We start from the raw sequence: 21,475 nt of genomic DNA, 5'->3' as shown, positions 1-21,475 counted from the left end.
TATGAACAAAGGGCGCCATGTTGGAACCCAGCTTAGATAGTCTCAGTCAGACTTAAGGCTCGTGCATTTAGCTATTCAGGAATATTTCTTGCCAGCTCTGAACCAGGGCTATTCTTAGTGCAGGAAGCAGAGAGACGAAAAGAGTAGACTTTCTCATGGAGCTCTAGTCAGAAAGGTAGACAATATAAAGTGCTCTATGGAGAATAGGATAGGTTGATATGATCAGTTGGTAGTCACACAGGCCTTACCGGAAAGAGGGCATTTGAAAAGAGACCAGAAAATCGAAAAAGGGGCCAGATGTGAGAAGATATAGGAGACTGAGCACAAAGTAGAATAAACAGCAAGAGCAAAAAGCCCTGGGGTAGAAACCTTCTGGATAAGTTTGAGTTGTTAATAGCCTGGGATCATCATAGTCAAGGCATCAAGTAGACATAAATAGTAACTGAAGTGATAAATTGGGATCCAAATTCTATGTGAAGTTCTAAAACAGCATTAACCCACAGAAACATAGTGAGAGCTACATAGGGAATTTAAAATTTTCTATTAGCCACTCTAAAAATAGCAAAAAGAAAAAGTATAATTAATTTTAAGAACACAGTACTTTGTTTAACCCCGTGTTTCTAAGTATTATCATTTCTACACATCATTGACATAAAAAATTGAGACCTATTACATTTAAGGACTAAGTCTTTGAAATCACATATTTCACAAGACATTTCAATTTGGCTTCTCCACACAACAAGTGATCAGTTGCCACACATGCCTGGAAGCTACCTTATTGGGCAGTGTGGCTTCAAGATTTCCAAGGAAGATTTCTCCAAACTCAGATGATCTCCTTTGACTTCTTAATGTTTGAGTTCCAACATAGGTATTTAGAGACTGTCAGGTGAGCCTTCTGTTGAAATGGATGTCATGTTCCATCATCAAAGCTCAGTCTCATTCCCAAAGGAATGATCAGGCTCCCCCCTCACAGTCTCTCCTGCTTGGTCAGTCTCTCCAATTCCTGAGGCCTCCTCAGATCTGTTAAGTTGTAAACAGCAGGGTAATCTGTGCCTTCCCTGAGCCGGGCACAGGGGACAGCCAGTCAGCAAGCTAAACACGACTTCATCTCTGGGAAATGGTGATGGCCTGTAATCATCTGAAACAACTGTGCTATTTCTGAAAAATGCCAGCCTAAAACCTTCCAAGGAAACCACACAAAAGCCACCAGAGAAAGAGAGACACCAAGTAAAACAGGCACCCCTCTGGTTGAAAGATCACAGAACTTCACTTGACCTTGTCTCTTTTCCTGGCCACATTCAAAGTTGTCCTCCTATTCCAGAGTTTCACCCCAGACATCTGACATGTATCAAACACTATTCAAGAAGATGCTTGATGCCCACATAGTTGTACAAAGTCGAGCTGGTGCAAATGTCTTTGATATCTCCTTTCTTTTTATATTAATATATGAAATGGAATTTTAGATTGTGACTTTCTTTCAAAGAGAGGGAGGAAAAACAAAAGATTTTGGGAGCATTTCCTATACTTCAGGCACTCAAAGGGCATCTTATTTGGTCATGATCCTATGAAATATTATTTCCCCATTTTTTAGGTGAGGACACTGAGGTTCAGAGGGGCCAAGTCTTTTTATAAGTGAGCATACAAACTCAATTCTATGACTGAAGAACCTGAGTGCTTAATGACTGCTTCATGGCATTGTACCTGCCCTGATTTAATGTAGGAGACTTTTATTCCCTGAACCTAATGCTGAACAATCAGTTGTGTGGTTGATTCCTCCAAGCTGTGACCCAGCAGATTTGTTGCTGCCCTGTTTGGTTGTGTAGTGCTTATGTTGGATTTCAAAGTGGGAGCACAGAACTCCCTCTTTGCTGGTGTAATATTGGCTCCTTAGCTGCTCAGCTAGTCCAGCAGATACATCAGTAAGAAGCTATGTATCTATTATCCATGAAAGGATATCTCTACCCTTCTGAAAACAGCAGAACTTCAACTTTCTCCTCTGATGAGGCTGAGTGTGACAGAAACAGAACTTTCACATCAGGCAGACCCTTTCTGCCAGATTATCTGTGCAACCCTCAGGCAAGTGTCTCAATTTTTTGGTTGCCTTTCTTTTTTTTTTTAAGTGGTAATAATAACAGTCCTTGAATCATTGGGTTAAACTAGAGGATTTGAAAGAACTATGTAAGCCTACATTCAAAAGATAAATCAACCACTAAAGTGTTACTTTCTATCCTTTCCTTCCCCAAATGGTGCCCATAGAACAAGATTTCACCCTCTTCTTGCTATGTGTTCACCTTTTCTTTGGGGATTTTCTTTCAGGCAAATATGTAATGGGAACCACCATTTGGGAGAACGACATTAATATTTAACTGATGATCCTGGTGATTTTGACATTCTGGAGTTATTTGTTTGCCAATTATTTGTAAAATCAGGACAAAACTTTAAAAGGGGCCTGTTGCTTGGTCCTCCCCACTGTGTCCCATTTGCTCACATGTTAGCAAATGTGATGACATTAGTTCTCTTCTTACCCTTTCCCTGGGCTGTCAAAACCTTCCCCAGATAGTCATTCACCTAATCTTTAACTTCCTGATAGTTTAAGACGTGGCTTGTTTCACAGAAATTTGGATTAGGACAGATATTAGAGACTTAAGCCCAGAGGGAGATTTTGACAATCATATTTCAGGCATCATCTGAGAAAGTGTTGTTCAAAAGGAACCAACTGTTTTTCAAAGGGGAGGGATGGTTAAGACTTTCTTGGATCACACTGTAAAAGAAGCCACATGCTACCTTTATTAGAACTTCCTTGAAATGACCTCGGAGAAGGAAATAGCAATCCACTCCAGTATTCTTGCCTGGAGAATTCTATGGACAGAAGAGCCTGGCACGCAAGAGTCCATGGGGTCACAAAAAGTTGGACAAGACTGAGCGACTAACACACTTTGAAATGAGGAAGTCTTTCTGATGATGATGTTAATCAGGCACTTTAAATTTTCACTCATTGCTTCTTCTGGGGTGTGGTACAACCATTGCCTCTATCTGAAATGGCACAATGATGCAATTGAAATGGAAACTTATGTCATGTGAGGTGAAACTTGGGGGTTGCTGTCCCCTACCCCAACCAGAATGCAGGCTATCAGTTCTAAGATTGGTTTTAGGGGCTTTCCTGGATTCTAGTTTCATCTCTGCAAAGCATGCTGGATGGAGGTAACCCATGCGTTCACTCCCAGTCTCCCAATGCAGCTTTTGGTCTTTTACAACAAAGGGAACCCTCACATTGCAGGAAAGAAAAGAAGAGATTCAGAACTTGGAAAAGTCATGGTTTGAATCCCTGTAAGAACAAGTAATATTGGGCAAGTTGTTTCAGTTCTCTGGGCTTAGTTCTCTTAGGTCTTGTTAATCATTTAGTTCTCGGGGAGTCACGGAGATGCTGACAATTGCAACTCAGGTATACAGCAGCATCTTCTAGAATACCAGTGTAATTTATAACTAGCTGCTGCTGGTTCTTCTCTCCCAGCTTATCTTCCCTTGGACCTACCTCTTTACTCCCACTAACCTTCAAAGTTCTGGGAGGGTCCGGAGCTAGGTAGCAGATTTTGAGGCTTCTGGACTGACTTAAAGGAAACTATGATCCATCCCACACCTGCCCTCTTGTCTTTCCTTTTTTCCACAAGACCTTTTAGTCGTGGCTTTCCTCAACTCGGCTTTTCACACTGTGGTTTATGATGAGGCTGGTTTTGCTGTGGGGAAAATTCTCAAGCTTCCCTTACAGTCTTCCATCTGGTTAGCAGTAGCACCCTGACTACCTGAAAATAAAAGGATTTTACCTACCCCTCCCCCACTCCCCCCATTTAAAAAAAAGAAGAAGAAAAAGAAAAAAAAGGAAACAGGACTACACTCTCGTACAGTTTCCAGATGCATTTTGAGACCCTCTATTAAAATTATGAATGCATTTTCTCACAAGAAACTATTAAAAGCAGATACTCCTGGGAGGGGTTCTGGGGTTTGAGAGTAGAAAGTAGAAAGAGAGCCTTTCTTTTCACCTCTTGTCCTTCTATACAGTTTCGCTGTTTTACCATAAACATGTATTTCTTCTATTGTATTTTAAAGCAGTTATCTAAAATAAAGGAATACATTTGCCTTATAGGATCTATCCTAAGGAAACATTTATTCAAGATACATAAAGACACAGGAAAAAGGATGTTCCTCGTGGCATTATTTATCACACTGAAAAGTCTAGAGAAACCTAAATATCTACAATAGACAAATGGTCACGTTAGTCATGGTTCGTCTATCTTGTGACCAGTCTGTAGCCATCAACAAAGAGTAAAGTTAGTCTATACAGAAGGGAAAATATATATATTAAAATGTAAAAAGCTGGTTTAGAGCAATAGATGGAAGCAGCATCTCATTTTTAGGAAAAGAGATAATAAAATATATAATAATATGTCCAATAATCAAAAAAATAGTACAGGTAAGAATGCTGCTATCCTGGTTCTCCTTTGTGGATGACATCATGGCAGATTTTTGCAGTGTAAGTTATATATTACTATATTTCAAGTTTTTGCAGTGAGTGTATAAATTTATTAAGCAGGAAAATAAAAGTACTATTTTAAAGCAGTCACAGATTTTACAAACACTACACTGTAATACAGTTTTGGCAGATGACTATAGGAGAAGGCCAAGAGATACATATCACATGCTGGGTGTGCAAAATGATGAAGCTCTTCACGCCCCCATTAACAGTCAGCGGCATCCAGGCAGCACCTGCCACATGCTCATTTGTATCTATAGAGGTTCAAGATCATGAAATTTCCTCTCATGTTCTTCTTGAGTGATAGCCACTTTCTTCATAAATTAATAAGGCAGCTCTGTGTGCTTTTATATGGTATATCTGTCTTTGAGAATTCTAGAATTCTAGAATAATTCAAGAATAATCCTAAACCTCATTCTTCTCAGCAATGATAGCAGTGATGTTAGCCTTAAAAACCAGGTTTGTTTAAATTTCCTGGAACAAGTGGATAGAGAGAAAAGGACTTAATGTAGAAATTAAGAGCAAGAACTTAGTGGTACAGAGTAGATCCTGAAGATGTCCTGCACATTTTGTTTGTCAGCACCTCTGGTCTTTGAATGCTCTTTCAAAGCCTTCTTTATTTCCAGAATAGGGTATGTCAGCTTTTTAAAGAGCTTTAACGAATATATTTCTATATCTTTTTCAAGCACTGGAGAGTTAGTAACAAAAGCATATAGATGGATAACAATGTCATTAGATTTTAGGAAATCTATAAAGGTGATGTTCAATTAACATTTGTTACTTGGTTGATGGAGGGAACAGAAGGTAAGACTAAATGTGCAGCAGAAAGTAATATTTGTGGACCCTATGACAAACTCTTAACAGCAATGATTTGAATACGTTATCTAGAATGATTGGCAAGTGGATAACAATTTCTTGACAATGAAAAGGAAAGTGAAAACTAGTCTGCCCAAAGGTTTTAGCTAATAAAGAGCTCCTCCAAATTATTATGGAAGACACTAAAAAATTATAGAAAGATGGGTAAAAGGGATATAAATTACTCTTAAATATATGAAAAGATGCTCATTCACTACAGTAATGTAAGTACAAATAAATTTTACTGAGACACCATTTTTAAGACTTGCAAAGATCAAAATATATGATAACACTGTTGGTGAGGTTTTTGAGAAAACAAGCATTTCACACATGACCCTGAAGAATGTTGACTAGTACAACTTCCTTGGAGATTAATTTGGTTATGTTCAGCAAAACAAGAGATGCAAATATCTTTTGACACAGCAATCCCATTTTTATAAATGTTTTCTATAGACCAGGGCTACTCAATCTTGGCATTATCATTTAATAACATTTTGGGCTGGATTATTCTTTGCTGTGAGTTTGTTCTGTGTCTTGTAGGATACTTAGCATCCCTAGCTCCACTCACCAAAGCCAGCAGTGGCACTTCCTTCCCCAGGTATGACAACCAAAACTTTATCCAGACATTGCCAATGATGGGCAAAATCGCCCCTGGTTAAGAACCCCTATGTAGACATACTTATACATGTTGAAAGTGAGATACCTATGAGGTTATTCATTCCTCACTGTTTGTAATGACAAAACAAATGGAAAGGGACTAAAAGTCCATCAAGATGATTTTATCTGTACAGAAAAATATTATGCAATCAAAGGGAAAAAAAGAACAAAGAAGCCCCTTGCATACAGTATAGATTGATCTTTAAGAAGTATTGCTAATCAACCAAAAGAAAAGCTAGGAGGCATATGTAGAGCCCACCAGGCTCCTCTGTCCATGGAATTCTCCAGGCAAGAATACTGAATTGGGTAGCCATTCCCTTCTCCAGAGAATCTTCCCAACCCAGGGATCAAATCTGGGTCTCCTGTATTGCAGGCAAATTCTTTATCATCTGAGCCACCAGGGAAGTCCAGGTAGAATATGCTACCATTGTATAAGAAGTGGGGGGGGAGGAAAGAAAGTTTATTTGTATTTACATATGTATACATAAAGTATCATTGTAGGACTTCCCTGATGGCACAGTGGATAAGAATCTGCCTCCCAGCGTAGGGGACATGGGTTCAATCCTTGATCCAGGAAGATTCCATATGCTGTGGACCACCTAATCCCACACACCACACTACTGGAGACCACACGCCACTCTACTGGAACCTGCACTCCAGAGCCTGGACTCCCCCACAAGAAGCCACCTCAATGAGAAATCTGTGCACTGCATCTAGAGAGCAACTACTGCTCGCCACAACTAGAGAAAGCCCATACAAAGCAATAAAGACCCAGTGCAGCCAAAAGTAAAGTATCACTGGAAGAACTGATAAGTTGATTCTGATGGTTGTTTTCAGGCAAGAAAGCAGTGTGGGATCAAACTACTAGAAATCACTGATCCCAAGGGAAGTTGTTGCTTTTGTTCTCATGGCCACTATTGTGACCTTGGGCAAATGGCTTCACTTCCCTGTGTCTTGATTGCTTCCTCTCTAAAACAGAACTTGGCTTTTATCTCCTTCAAAGAATTGTGAGGATAAACTAGAAAAATCCAGAGGAGCAAGTTCAGTCATCTCCTTGTGGTTATTGTTGCAGGCTGCTGCTGTTGCTGCTGCTGTTGTGTGTCATTCATGCAGGTCTGCCAGGCTAACAGGAGCAGTCCTACTGGTCCCTGCTCAGGAACTCCATTAAACAGTGCTGGAAACTCACCAGTGAGTCCTTGTCCCAACTCTCCCTTCTCAGCCACCATAGCTTCTATTACACGACTTCTCAGACCCAAACAAGTCTACATCTAAGAATACCCATTGTGGAACTCTTAATCTAATTTTAATATTTGTCCCAGATGTCTGACCTAAGAAAAGATACTTAGCTTCTTCAAGCCTTTGTTTCATCTTCAATACAATGGGGATAAAAATTGGACCTACTGCACATGGTTATTGTGAATATTTCTAATATGATACATTTAAAGCACTTAATTTGGTGCCCTGGCAACTCAGCAAGGACTCATTAAATATTGGCTCATATTGTTCTGAATTTTACATTGGTTACATTTGAAATGATGGCCTTCTTTTTTAGGATGCATTCTTGGGTTCATGCTTGGATTTTGATAACAAGCCTTTTTATCAGTCATACAGTTATTAATCATCTCTTAGATGTATTACTTCCTGGAAAGATTTCCATATTTAACTAATCTCCATGTCTATTTGTGAATTCCTAATATCACTGGCAGTGAGATACAATCACATGGTTTCCACTTATTTTGAGCTGGAAGAGTCTTTAGAGATCATTCAGTCCAATTTTGTATGTTAGAGATGAGGCTTCAAGGTGAAATGACTTTCTCAACTAGCTTTTATCTTTTCATTTCTACTATTCAATTTACAGCCTTGGGAGACTGAAATCATAGAATTGGAAGCACCTAGGTGATATTTTCTGGTCAAGGGTAAGGCCAAGAGGGTAGGGACAGCCTACCTTGTTCTTGCTTAAACTAGAATACTTTCTCTTCTGCTTCATGTACATGAATGGGAATAGCACATATAATTCTGTACTAAAAGGGGCTCCATGCTTAGAAAAGTTTTAAAACTTTGATCTAGTCCAATCCCTTGGCACTATGGGCAAGATAACCAAATCCCAGATAGAAGAAGCACTTGAACAAAGTAACCCAGGTTAATCAGAACCGGATCCCCAGTAAGCTGCTGTGTTGTTGCTTTCTTACCTCATTCCACTTTTCTAGAATTTCAGAATTATGGTCTGCTTGAGAGTTTCAGTTCCTGAGGCCCTATCTAAAATTGGAGTTGACCTCTACAGAGCAGTCAAAAATGGCTTATGTGAAACGCCCCTGTATATCATTTGCTTCTTAATACAGACGCTTGATGATCTAACCGAGAGCTCATTCATGTAAACCTTTCAGACGCCCTAAGATCATCATCTAGGGAGACTAATATCTTGCACAGTAGGAGGTTTTGGCCACTCCTTCCTTCCTACTATGTAGGGAGTGGGTTCATCTACATATGGACTTACTTTAAATCAAATAAAGTTACCCATGCATAGAATATTATATTTCCCCCTCTCTCTCACTATAACATTCAAAACCTATAAAAATAGTGTATTTGAAGATCATCACAACAGTGGGATTCTTTGGTTTTTATTAGTTTCTTCTTAGAAACATAATCTTCTCAAGTGGTACTGGTAACGATTGGTGGTCCCAAGCATTGCTTCAGTCTCTTTGGAAGATTATGTAACAATGAATGGTAGAGATCAGAAAAAGCTATCCTGTGATACATCCCATATAGCTCTATTGTAAGGAGGCATTTTAAAAATCAGACTGTTCTATATTAGGTATACTATTATTTTTAAGCATTTTCACTGCATCTAGAACAACCTGAAAGTCACATAGCAGATGAAAGATAAGTTTGTCAATGTGTTCAGTACAGAAAATAGATAAGTATATCTCTGACATGAACAACTTGATTATTAAAAAAAAACAACACATATTTGAGAAAAATTATTACTTTGGAGTCCACGAATGGTAATGTATCTAAAAAGCATAATAGAAAAAGAAGAAAATGGAAGAATAAATATTTTCATGCATTATAACTACATGGAAACAGAACTCTTGGGCTTTCCAGCTAAACCTTTCTTCCAGACTGAGTCAGGAACAAAGCCCTCACATGTACAGTCTTGCCCTGTGCCCTATTTTTACTGCAGAAACTGATTAATGGATGCCCCAGTCTCTGAACAGTCAGAATATAATTTTATTTTAACCTGTGAGTATCTGCCTCTAAAACAAGAATTCTCTATCCAGTGGCTATCTCCATAAGACATCAACATCCCATCACACACAAAAATCAATTCTCAAAGAAACCCTGTTAATGCATACATCAAAACCTCACATCCTTCGCTTTGAGTGGCCTGAATTGCAAAGTACTTTGCTTTGGATTTTAACTTTTCTTTGCCTGACTTGGCCAGGCCCACATTTCTAGCTCCCAGATGCTCTTCTGAAATCAGTGTGTTATGTGACCTTCATTCATTCCCTGGATATTTATTGAGCACCTACTACATGCTCAGCACATTGCTAGATGCTGGTGATACAGGGATGAGTGAGGCAGTCAGTCATGAAAGTGACCTTCCAGTGGATGTAGAGACAGAAAATAAACAAGACAGCACATCAATAAACCCAATCAAAAGTATAGATACTGAGGTATTAAAGTATCCATGGATTGTAAAAGAAAAGAAAAAAAGAAACAAGATTCTGGGAAAATATTTGAAGAGATGAAAAATAATAAAGAACCAATCCTACAAAAATCTTGAGTGTTCCAGACAGTGAGAGTAGCTAGTGCAATGACCCTGCCCTCAGTTCAGTTCAGTTCAGTTGCTCAGTCGTGTCCGACTCTTTGCGACCCCATGAATTGCAGCACGCCAGGCCTCCCTGTTCATCACCAACTCCCGGAGTTTACCCAAACTCATGTCCATTGAGTCGATGATGCCATCTAGCCATCTCATCCTCTGTCATCCCCTTCTCCTCCTGCCCCCAAGCCCTACCAGCATCAGAGTCTTTTCCAATGAATCAACTCTTCGGATGAGGTGGCCAAAGTACTGGAGTTTCAGCTTTAGCATCATTCCTTCCAATGAATACCTAGGACTGATCTCCTTTAGAATGGACTGGTTGGATCTCCTTGCAGTCTAAGCGACTCTCAAGAGTCTTCTCCAACACCACAGTTCAAAAGCATCAATTCTTCAGCACTCAGCTTTTTTCACAGTCCAACTCTCACATCCATACATGACGACTGGAAAAACCATAGCCTTGACTAGATGGACCTTTGTTGGCAAAGTAATGTCTCTGCTTTTGAATATGCTATCTAGGTTGGTCCTAACTTTCCTTCCAAGGAGTAAGCATCTTTCAATTTCATGGCTGCAATCACCATCTGCAGTAATTTTGGAGCCCAAAAAGATAAAGTCTGACACTGTTTGCACTGTTTCCCCATCTATTTGGCATGGAGTGATGGGACCAGATGCCATGATCTTTGCTTTCTGAATGTTGAGCTTTAAGCCAACTTTTTCACTCTCCTCAGGACCTAAAAGTGAGCACCCCCTTGAGTGTATCTCACCCTAGTCCTGCCTCAGTACAAAGGCCCTATCAGGAGGCATGGCTTGGGTGCTCAAGGTGTAGAAAGATGGCAGATATGATAGAAGCATGATGGATGAAGGGACCAGAAGAAATGAATCTCAGAGGCTGGTAGGGGCCATGGATGAAGAGTCTTGTAGGCCATGGTTGAGAATTAATTTAAATAGTCTAAACAGTCACAGCGGGATTTAAAGCAGGGCACAGTACCTGATTTCTCATTTTACAAGTCTATTCTAGGTGTGTGGATAGTACAGAGTCTTGAGTGTCAGTGGGAGCCGAGCCAGAAGGCAACTCAGTCACATAGGAATGAAGTGAAGAGAGACCATGAGTGGTGAATGTCTCAAGCAAAAATCATAGGGTAGCTCTGAGAATATTATCTACAAAAGGTTTAGCTGTAAAAGGGAAGGATGGAAGGGTAAGACAGGGTGGAGGGTGAAAGAGAGCAGTGTTGCTTGATTCTCCTAAAAGGAGGTGGGAGGGGTTACTGGCCCACCTGTTGGTTTTTACTTGTGTCTCTGACCCAAATCTTAAAACTCCAATCTCCTGAATCCTCCTCTTCATCTTTCAAGGCTAGGTCATGAACTGCTACCTTCAGGGAGTTCTGTTTATTTACCCCTGCACCCAGGAATTACCTGTTTGAAATCTTGAATCGCTATTTTTGTTCTCAACTCTTTTGGTGCTGAGCCTTGTTCTGTTAAGGGACCGTGTATATAACTTTAACCTCTGCAACTGTGTCTATACCTCATACCCTTCCTTCCTCCTTGGTTCCCACCTTCCTTTCTTTATTTCACAAATTTTGAACAAGTGAATAATATGTACTAGGCACTGTGGTAGACACTGGTGATGTCATCTTTAGCAAATTGGGCACCAGCCCTTGTAAAGCTTATAGTCTAATGGAGGGTAGGGTAGGGACATGACATTAGCACAATAATCACAATAATAAATAGATAAGTATAATTTTGGCACTGAAAGAAAGGTGTTTGATGTTGTGGCAAAGGATAAGAAGAGATGACCTAGGCTGGGGAAATGAAGGAAGGCTTCTTCAAGCAAGCGACATTGAAAATGGAGGTCTTAAAGTTGAAGAAAATTTCACGTGGTTGGCACTCAGTGAGAGAGGATCAAAGGAGCCTGAACTGGGATGGAGGAGACAGTGTGATAGATTCTCGTGTCCACTCTCAGGGTAAAGGGAGAACCACTGAAGGGACATGCCATCTTCTGATGAGGATCATCAGGACATGATCACAGTCCACAGTCACCACATGAAAAGCTTACCCTAGCTTCCTTGTGGGGAATGGAGTGATGGTGGGGAGGGTATAATGGGTGCAGGGATAGGGAACAGGGATGCAGAGAGAAGGTATAGTGGGTGCATGGAGACCATTAGGAGGTGGCAACAATCCCAGGTGAGAGATGCTGGCAGCTTCCATAAAGAAGGTGACTCTAGAAAATGGAAAGAAATGGACAGATCCTAGAGGAACTTTCAGCACCAAAGTTTGGACACATGGTAGAAGCTCCCAGAAGTGGAAGAAGACAAAGATTTTTCCTGGACTGAATGTGGAAATGATAGAGCTCATCACATATTTCATTGCAGAAGATGTACGTGGTATGGTTGCTGATTTTCAAGACTGCCTTTACATGGAGGACTCTAGAGCAAGAAGGCATTACATACTTTGTAATAACCCAGTGGTGACCCCAATTGCCTAAGAGCAACAACTGTTCATAGTGATAAGAACTGTTCATCAGGAAGCTGTATTGTCTCTGGAGACATAAGGGAGTTATTTAAATTCTCTTTGCCTCAGTGATATGCTCTGTTAATTGGGGTAATGGTAGTTCCTAACTTACAAAGTAGGTATAAGGATTAGGTTAAATAATTCATTTAGCATAGTGACTGACAATAGTAAATAGTAAGTATTAGTTGCTGTTATTATTAAAATAATTATGAGACTCATCTCACTTAAAAAAATTCAGGAGTGATCATTTTATAACAGGTAAATAATATTAAAGGGGGTCACACAGCATTAAGCAACCTTTGCAAAGCCACACAGCTCTTAAGTGGTAAAGCTGCTCTTTGACCCAAATCTGACACCAGGAGCCGTGATTTTGACCACTGTGCAATACTGCTGCCAGAAGCAAGGAAAGTGGACACTCTCCCCACCTGCCATCTTTAATTTCGGAAGGATGCCTGTTACAAAGATGTTTTTGCCACTAGATCAGTAGGCTAAAGGGAGGTATCCTTGAGGAGTAGTCAGCCTATCCACACACTGACTAGAATGGGGATTTTGACTATTTTTCCTGTCTTATGTAAATGGTAATGGCTCCTGTGCCACGGTAACCACGGCAAACTTGATTCCTAAGGTACAGTGAGTCACTGAAATAGGGAAACCTTTCCTTTCCTCCCAAGGGCCTTTCAGAATATCAAGATGGTCCTATTTGTACCAAGCTTACAGCATACTTTTCTCATGAAATACTCAACACTGGTTGAAGTAGGTAGTGCTGGGGTCATTACTTTATAAATAAGAAACAGAGACTTAAAGAGGTTAAATGTGTTGCCTGAGATCCCACATATAGAAAGTGAAAGAAGCACCATTTGAACCCACGACTAGCTGACTATTCTAGCCTCACCATTCTGTGACACTTGTCTCCTATCTGTGTTACCCCTCCTATCCTGTGCTTACTCAGAGTGCCTGAAGCCCACCATTTCTCTCTTTTACCCTTAAAAAGGATCTGATATCAGCCCTGTGCAACTAAGCACATTGTTCAGGTAGCTACCTCCCAGGAGTTTATTTTTATTTTAGCCTGCCTGTGATGTGCTGGAGCCTGCTTGTGTTGGCCTATGAGAGCCGAATGCTAAATTTTCAGGAATTCTGTGAGCTGGTAGACTTTACATTAGTAGTTTGAAATTGATCTTGATGGGAGTATTTACACTACAGAAATTGGCAAACACTACAAACAAAGTCTCTCCCATATTCTCTACTGCCGCTGCCATTACAATGATTGTTTGGCATTTAGCAGGTGGACCCTCATTTTTCCTTGTCCTCTGTTAAAGAGTGTCCAACAACAGGGACCACTTTGCTAAGACATTGGCAGGCACAGGGGAGTGTCTGAAATCACGGCTGCCAGCAAGCCACCACCTGCCAACTCTCTGCTTCTTTTTGGCCCCCTACTCCAGCATGACGAAGGGGCTTCCTGGCCCCACTGAAAACACTTGCACATCTCAATATGGTAAACAGGCAGATGATAAAAGATCTAAATCCATGTTAAAACAAAATGCTCAATCAGGCTGTAGTATAATGACCATGGGATGGCAATTTGAAGTTAGGAAAAAATATATTTATTTTGCAGAACTACAGTATTCATTCCTGAATATGTGGAAGAATTGTTTTCATATGTCATAAATCCACAGAATTTTAGAGCTGCAGTGAACACAATTTTATAAATAAGAAAAAAGAAAAAGAAGCTGAGACCCAGAGAGGGGAAATGTTGGCCCCAAATCATATATCTCATGATGCATGTATATCTTACCCCACACATGTATTTAGTCATGGAAGAGAGGAAACCCAGAACCCTGATATTAGCCTGACTTTGAAGAATCCTTAATACTTCCCTTGATTTGAAATGATTATGTTATGCCACCCTTCATTCTCCTTCACAGATATAATGATGATACAAATAGTAGCTAAATTTTATTAAGTGTTTACTAGGTGACAGGACTTATGCTCAGTTCTTTATATATTAAGTTGAACTATATGAAATTGCCAATATATGACCTTTTTCTTGGATCTACCAAAATGGTAATTTTCAGATAGGTCTATTTAAATACATCCTCTCTTAATTTTTACCATTTTCCCCCCATGAAGTGAATATTATTATAACACCCATTTTACAAATGGCAGAACTGAGTTTTCATTTTAAAAAATAAATTTAAAAAAATGCTTAAAACCATTTCTTCCCACAGGTGTAATACTATTATCATTTATGGGCAATGAACAATGCACTCCTGTGTGCAAATTGATGGCTCTAAGCAATGGAATGTCACATAGAGAAAAAATAATAATAACTAATATATCTTGTCTTTTTCAGTAACTTTGAAAATTTTTATAATTAGTAAATTCCTATAATATTTAAAGAAATGCTTTTTAAAATGTTATTTATGAATATAAAGCATAAGCATTAGAAAATAAGAAATTTGATCTTTGTGAAACATATATCTGCTGTATCCTACATGGAAATGTTAAAAACTATAGCTCAGGGCTCCCCAGGATGAATTAATTGTCCTAGAATTTTCATAATGCTCAAATGAAGAGACTGAGTTATTTTTACAACCTTGTCTACATGCAAATTTTAACCAACAAAATTCTGAATCAAGATTATGTTTTGTAGGACTAACTGCAAATACCATTGTACAGAACTCACAACCAAACAGTTCACAAGCAATAATTATGCTCAGAAACAATCAGTAGTAACTACATGAGATGATACTGTGTTGAATGTTGAATTGGGGAAACAAATTGGTAAAAACTACAAAATGAACTTTGAAAAACTATTTAAATGTAAATGAAAACTCTTTAAACATGAAACAAGAGCTTCCAATATCCCATTCACAATTGGAAAAAAATTGACCGAGGTCATATGATTAATCAGCTCTAAATGATGAATCCTCCAGGTTGAAAACCTGGCTGTTGGCCCTCTGTTAATTTAGTCAAAGAATACCTATTGAATACCTACTAAAGAGGCCTTGCACATAAGTAATTCCATATTCTTCCTGACTGGTGGATTATTATCAGTAAGAATCTACTTAAGACATGCATGTCTTTTCACTTCTAAAAAACAGGCAGTATTATTTCACCAGCAGCTTAGAAGTTAAGGCATTTGTAGGCTCCATACCTGGCCTGGCTTCTTTCAAGACCCCATATCATTGAACACTTCAAATCCCGGCTCTCAAAAGACCCAAACTCATGCCTACACCTACTAAGTTCGGTCCTGCCAAGAATCAGAGTGCCTTTGTCTCTAAGTGACCGTCAAGCACCTAATGTTGTTTTTGCTACCTCCCTGATAACAGAAAAATAATACAGTGATATAGCAAGAAGGCAAACATGCTTCAAAAAATTGCTGAGGTGGGCTGTACAAGTGCTACTTCATAGAAACAAAGGATTTTAAAGAAGAAAGGAATGTTGTAGGTGGTGTTTCCAGTCCTTTCATTTTATCAAGAAAGAACTTGACGCAGAGACATTTGCTGAGGCTAACTCACCTAGAGAAAAGTGGAGTTTGGTCCCCTGATGCCTCTTCCAGTGCTTTTTGTACCAAACTGCATTGTTATGATTATTTGTGTTGCTCTTATTATTACTGATGTTATGATATATAAGAATATCTTTAGAAATATAAAGACTGACTTAGCTAAGCAGCTGTAATCTTCTGGTAAGAACTGCTGGTCTGTACCGCATTATATTTTGTGTGTGATAACCCTAGTCTCCTGGGAAGTTCTCCAAGGGATGAAGAGGTTTACCACTGGGCTTTGTAAATTTTAGACAATTAAATGCCCAGAGACTATTATTCCAAATGTTAGGTGAGTGATGACATTGAGACAAATAAAATTGAATCCATAAAAATGTTGAACGGGACCCATTACTTAACCATTTAATTTGCCAAATAAAATACAATTTAAAAGTTAAACTTAACCTTATAGAGGAAAGACAAGCTAATGAGCAATAAACTTATTCTTTTACTGAAATCACCTAATATAATTACCCTTTCTTGACTACTCTCCACATTCTCTCCCAGTTACTCTTACTATATTTTTTAGGTTGTTATAATAAGCACATCTGTATTTTCTGTGTTCTTATTTTATTCTATGTATATCTTCATGATTCAGCCCAATCTAACTATAAAATGTTATTTTAAAAATAGACAAATAGACTGATCACATACCCCATGACGATCTTCAAAGTATGCCAGGCTGGTTTTGGTTAAAACAAAGAATCGGACTTTAAAGTTTGAAGGAGAAGTTCTTCTCTTTTGTTGGGATTTTTTGATGAGCTGCTCTTCCAGGAGGATAAAGTTGTTCATGATCCAATTCTTGAAAAGTGATGCACCTTGCGCATCACCCCTCAGCACAACCAGAGGAAACAGCTTCAGGGCAAGGAATGCGATGGGGAGGCAGTTGATCTTCAGAGAGCTGTTCAAAGGCAACTTGCCTCCAATATTATCTCTCTATCAACGTTCAGTCAACATTGCGGAGCTTCTCTTCTGATGTCAAAGCCCATAACCACATCCTTTCGAAATTCACAAAACTATGAGGCATATGTAAAAATTATGCATACCTTTTGCTGTATGGTTTAAAAATGTTTGAAAAACCTTAGACTCAAAATGATATGACTGATTAGAGTTGAATCTTTATAGTTTCTGGTTTAGCTCATCTAACAGTTAAGCTCCATAGCACAAGGGGTAGGAACATGTGCTTTGGAGTCGAGGGACATGGGTTGTATATTAGTTTTCTGTTGGCTTTTAAAATTACAACAAGTTTAGTGGTTCATGAATTTATTGTTCTGTGGTTCATAAATGCAAAATGGGTCTCACTGAGCTAAAATCAAGATGTCAGCAGGGTGTGATCCTGTCTGGAAGATCTCAGGTAGAATCTGTTTCCTTGCCTTTCCCAGCTTTAGAACCACCCACATTCCTTTACCCTCTTCCTCCATCTTCAAAGCCTACAACAACAGTCAGTTGCTCTAATTTCATACAATTGTAACCTCTTCTTCTACCTTCCTCTTGCATATTTAAGGATCTTTAAGATTACATTGCGTTTGTGTGGATAATCTAAAATAATCTCCCAATTTTAAGATCTGTTTATTAGTAAACTTAATCCCACATTGCACCTTAATTCCCCCTTTGTCATATAAACTAACATAGGCACAGGTTCTAGGGATATCTTTACCTATCAGAGGTTGACTTCTGGCTCCACCAGCTTACTAACTGTGAGACTACAGGCAATTACTTGAGGGTTCTGAGCCTCAGTTTTTTTTTACCTGTGAAGGGGAGTAATGGTGCTCCTACATGTGGGGCTGCTCTCTGGCTTCCTTGCCAGTCTCATCTCATACTTTGCTCACATATTTTCACTTTGGCCCTTATGCATGCTTCTCAGGCTGCTTTGAATATCTGCTCCCGTTGCCTGAGAACATCTCCTCTCCCCTGTTTTGCCTGCTTTAAGTTATACTACTAGTTTCAGCCTACACTTCCTGTCACTTCCTCAGGGAAGCCTTCCTGGCTTTACTAAGTAATTTCCACCAATTATATGCAGAAGACACCTTATGACATATCCTTTATGACAGTTGTCATTGTACTTTTTGGAGGGTGATTTTTGGATTAGTGTTTGTCTTCCCCACTAGTCTCAGGTCAGTTCAGTTCAGTCGCTCAGTCGTGTCCAACTCTTTGCAACCCCATGGACTGCAGCACGCCAGGCCTCCCTGTCCACCACCAGCTCCCAGAGTTTACCCAAGCTCATGTCCATTGAATCGGTGATGCCATCCAACCATTTCATCCTCTGTAGCCCCCTTCTCCTCCTGCCCCCAATGTTTCCCAGCATCAGGGTCTTTTCCAATGAGTCAGCTCTTTGCATCAGGTGGCCAAAGTATTGGAGTTCCAGCTTCAATATCAGTCTAGAAGCTCCCTAATGGTAAGGATGGTGTGTGGTTTTGCTCACCGTTATATATTTAGCAACTATTATGATGCCTGGCATATTAAAAGGATGTTTAGAAAAATGGTGAATGAGTAATCAGCAAACTGCGTTGGACAATTATGAGAGACAATGGGCATAAAACACTTAAGAGAAATATTAAAGTTTATTAATTTGTTAAATTTAAATGAAGGCTTATAGTGGTTTATCTATGCTACAATGAAATGATTGCTTTTCCACTGCAAAATTTAGTGGAAATGCTGAAAATAAGTAAATCCTCCAGAATGGCATACTAAACAAAGCATACACAGGCTCTGGAGAAAGACAGAATTATGCTGAAATCCCAGCTCTGTCACTTACTAAACTGTTTCTCTTTGGGAAATCGGCTTATCCTCACTGATCTTTAGTCTCTTTGTGATGGTCCCTTTGAGAACTGAATCCCATAAATTCTGTAAGTGGTGGGTGCCAGTCATGTATCTGGGTTTGGAATTAGGATATAAGGTATTACGAGTGATTCCTACTTCTAGCAAGTCGTAAATAACCAAGAAATCTCAGTGCAAGCAGAGATGGCATATACCAGACAAATAATAATGAATAATGAAACAGAACAACCATTATTACTATAGAGGAGTGCAATGATCTAAGAATTATTTTCCATGTAGATTACCATACTACAGCTTAATTTTGTCTCATATAACTGGATTTGTTGTTGTTTAATTGCTTGGTTGTGTCCAACTCTTTGAGAACCTGTGAACTGCCCCAGCATAATCAAGATAAGATTTGGGAAAGGGGATACTTTAAATGGTTTCTACTCCTTTGTTCTGAGGTTTTAAGACATATATGTGGAAATACATTGTCCAAAAGAAGTAGCATTTCTTTTCTCTCCTGAATATGGGCTTCATACAAGGATCGCTATTTTCTCCAAGTATCTATTCTCCCCTATTTTCCAGCTAACTGACTCCCTGAAGATTATCTGGGCATCTAGTCAACCACAATAAAGATTATATTTTTCAGTTATGTTAACTGTTTTATAGCTAACTGAATAGAGCAGAAATTATGAGCACAACTTCAAGGAAACGTCCTTAATGGCAATCATCATACCCTTTTCATTCTTTCTCTTCCTTCCCCCTAACTAGAATGTGAATGTGATGGTTGGACCTGTAGCAGCTATCTTAGACCATGAAGTAGAAATTGCATGTTGAGGTCATTTTTTTGTTGTTATTGTTTAGTAGCTAGGCCGTGTTTGACTCTTTGCAACCCCATGGACTATAGTCACCAGGCTCCTTTGTCTATGGGGTTTTCCAGGCAAGAATACTGGAGTGGGTTGCCATTCCCTTCTCCAGGTGATTTTCCTGACCCAGAGATCAAACCCGAGTCTCTTGCATTGGCAGGTGAATTCTTAATTGCTGAGCCACCAGGAGGTCAGTGGAATGTAAAATAGAAAGATTCTGGGTTCCTGATGATCTTGGGTCCTCCTTGCAGCATGGGAGCAATTTTTCTTTAACATAAAAAGAAAAAAAAAGTTGTTTTTTAAGCCTTTGTCAGTTTGAGGTTCTGTCACAATTAAAATTATTAATTGTCACAATTAAAATTAAAATTAATTAATTAAACATTAAAACCTAATTTTAACTAATATAGAGCAAATTCTGAACTAGACTGCAAAGTCCTTTGAGAAGGGTAGATTTATACCTAGTTTGTTCGGGTTGAAAGATTTACAGACTTCACAAAGTATTGCCATGTGGGAAAGCAAAATGTCATCAATAGCTGTTGTAATTGTAGTTTTTCCTTTGCCTAGGTTCCATGGAGTGTAATGATAAGTAATTTTATCCTCTTTCCCATAGCACCTTCAATGGCACTTGCTGGGATTGGTCTTTGTCTTCACCTAAACATAACCTTAAGAAGCTCAGTATTTCCCCCATCATTCTCAGGAAAACATACCTAAAAATAATCCCTTTGTTTGATTTGAAAAGTCCAACTCGCAGGACCCAAATTCAAGAAACTCCCACTTGCCAAAGATGGAACAATTTGGGAATCAAATTCGTCTTTTATGATGAATTGAAGAACAGTCAAAATGTCCAAATCATGAGTTCATAAAATACTTGAAAAAACTTCCAACCCATCAGTCACTTTTGGAGGGTGCTGGAGGGCAAATTTATTATCCTGTAAACTGGAAAACAAAGGGAAAAAATGAAATGTATTTCCTGTTTCTCTTGAAGAACTGTATTTCAGTTTAGTAGTCAAATATTTAATAAGGAAAAGTCCTTCTTTATAGAAGAATTACAATGAATAAATTAAAGAGTGATAGAATATCATCATTTTGCAATCCTAATGACAAAATGGACCTATGTATTGATCATCGAAGGCTGCTAAAATCACATGAAGTCTGTAGACTGATAACACTGTAACACACTGATCAATCTTAACAGCAGGAAAAGAGTCAACTAGACGTTATGTATTTCCTTATGTGATGCAATAGGAAGTACACAAAACCACTTACACAGAAGTCTTGCTAAAAAAGAAAATCAAACACTAATCTCATCAAACCTCTAGATCTAAATTCAAGTTTGCAGGAAATACAGAGATAAAGCTGTGTGAAAAAAGCATAGAGATGCAGTTGGACAGGTTCAGAAAACAGACCCTCTATATCTGCGGGTTTTGAATTTGTGGATTCAACCAACTGTGGGCCAGAAAAATTCCAGAAAGTTCCAAGAAGTAAATTTGAATTTACTGTGTATAAACAACTATTTACATAGCATTACAATATATTTACAACTCAGTTCAGCTCAGTTCAGTTGATATAGTGTTTATATTATATTAGGTATCATGAGAAATCTAGAGATGATTTAAAGTATACAGGAGAAATGTGTAGATTATATGCAAATACTATGCCATTTTATTTAGGGACTTGAGCACCTTGGATCTTTTGTATTTAAGGGGTCCTGGATTTTTTTGGGCTCCAAAATCACTGCAGATGGTGATTGAAGCCATGAAATTAAAAGATGCTTACTCCTTGGAAGGAAAGTTAGGACCAACCTAGATAGCATATTAAAAAGCAGAGATATTACTTTGCCAACAAACGTCCATCTAGTCAAGGCTATGGTTTTTCCTGTGGCCATGTATGGATGTTAGAGTTGGACTGTGAAGAAAGCTGAGCACTGAAGAATTGATGCTTTT

The 21,475-nt window shown here is 38.9% G+C and overlaps 1 protein-coding gene across 1 annotated transcript in view; it reads right to left on the bottom strand.

The window, feature by feature from the left end:
• ITK (IL2 inducible T cell kinase) overlaps nucleotides 1-17,211 on the bottom strand; it is a 62,738-nt gene extending 45,527 nt beyond the window's left edge. The window contains exon 1 of the mRNA XM_086413754.1: nucleotides 16,561-17,211. Coding sequence (XP_086269880.1) covers nucleotides 16,561-16,698 — 138 coding nt within the window. The 5' untranslated portion in view covers nucleotides 16,699-17,211. The remainder of the gene's footprint in view (nucleotides 1-16,560) is intronic.
• Nucleotides 17,212-21,475: the final 4,264 nt, after the last annotated feature.

This window comes from Bos grunniens, chromosome 7, assembly GCF_055505025.1.
Source record: "Bos grunniens cultivar Pamir isolate PY7600 chromosome 7, Bosgru_T2T1.0, whole genome shotgun sequence".
NCBI lineage: Eukaryota > Metazoa > Chordata > Mammalia > Artiodactyla > Bovidae > Bos > Bos grunniens.
The sequence above is the reverse complement of the archived record's forward strand: the minus strand, read 5'-3'. Positions and strand labels throughout refer to the sequence as shown.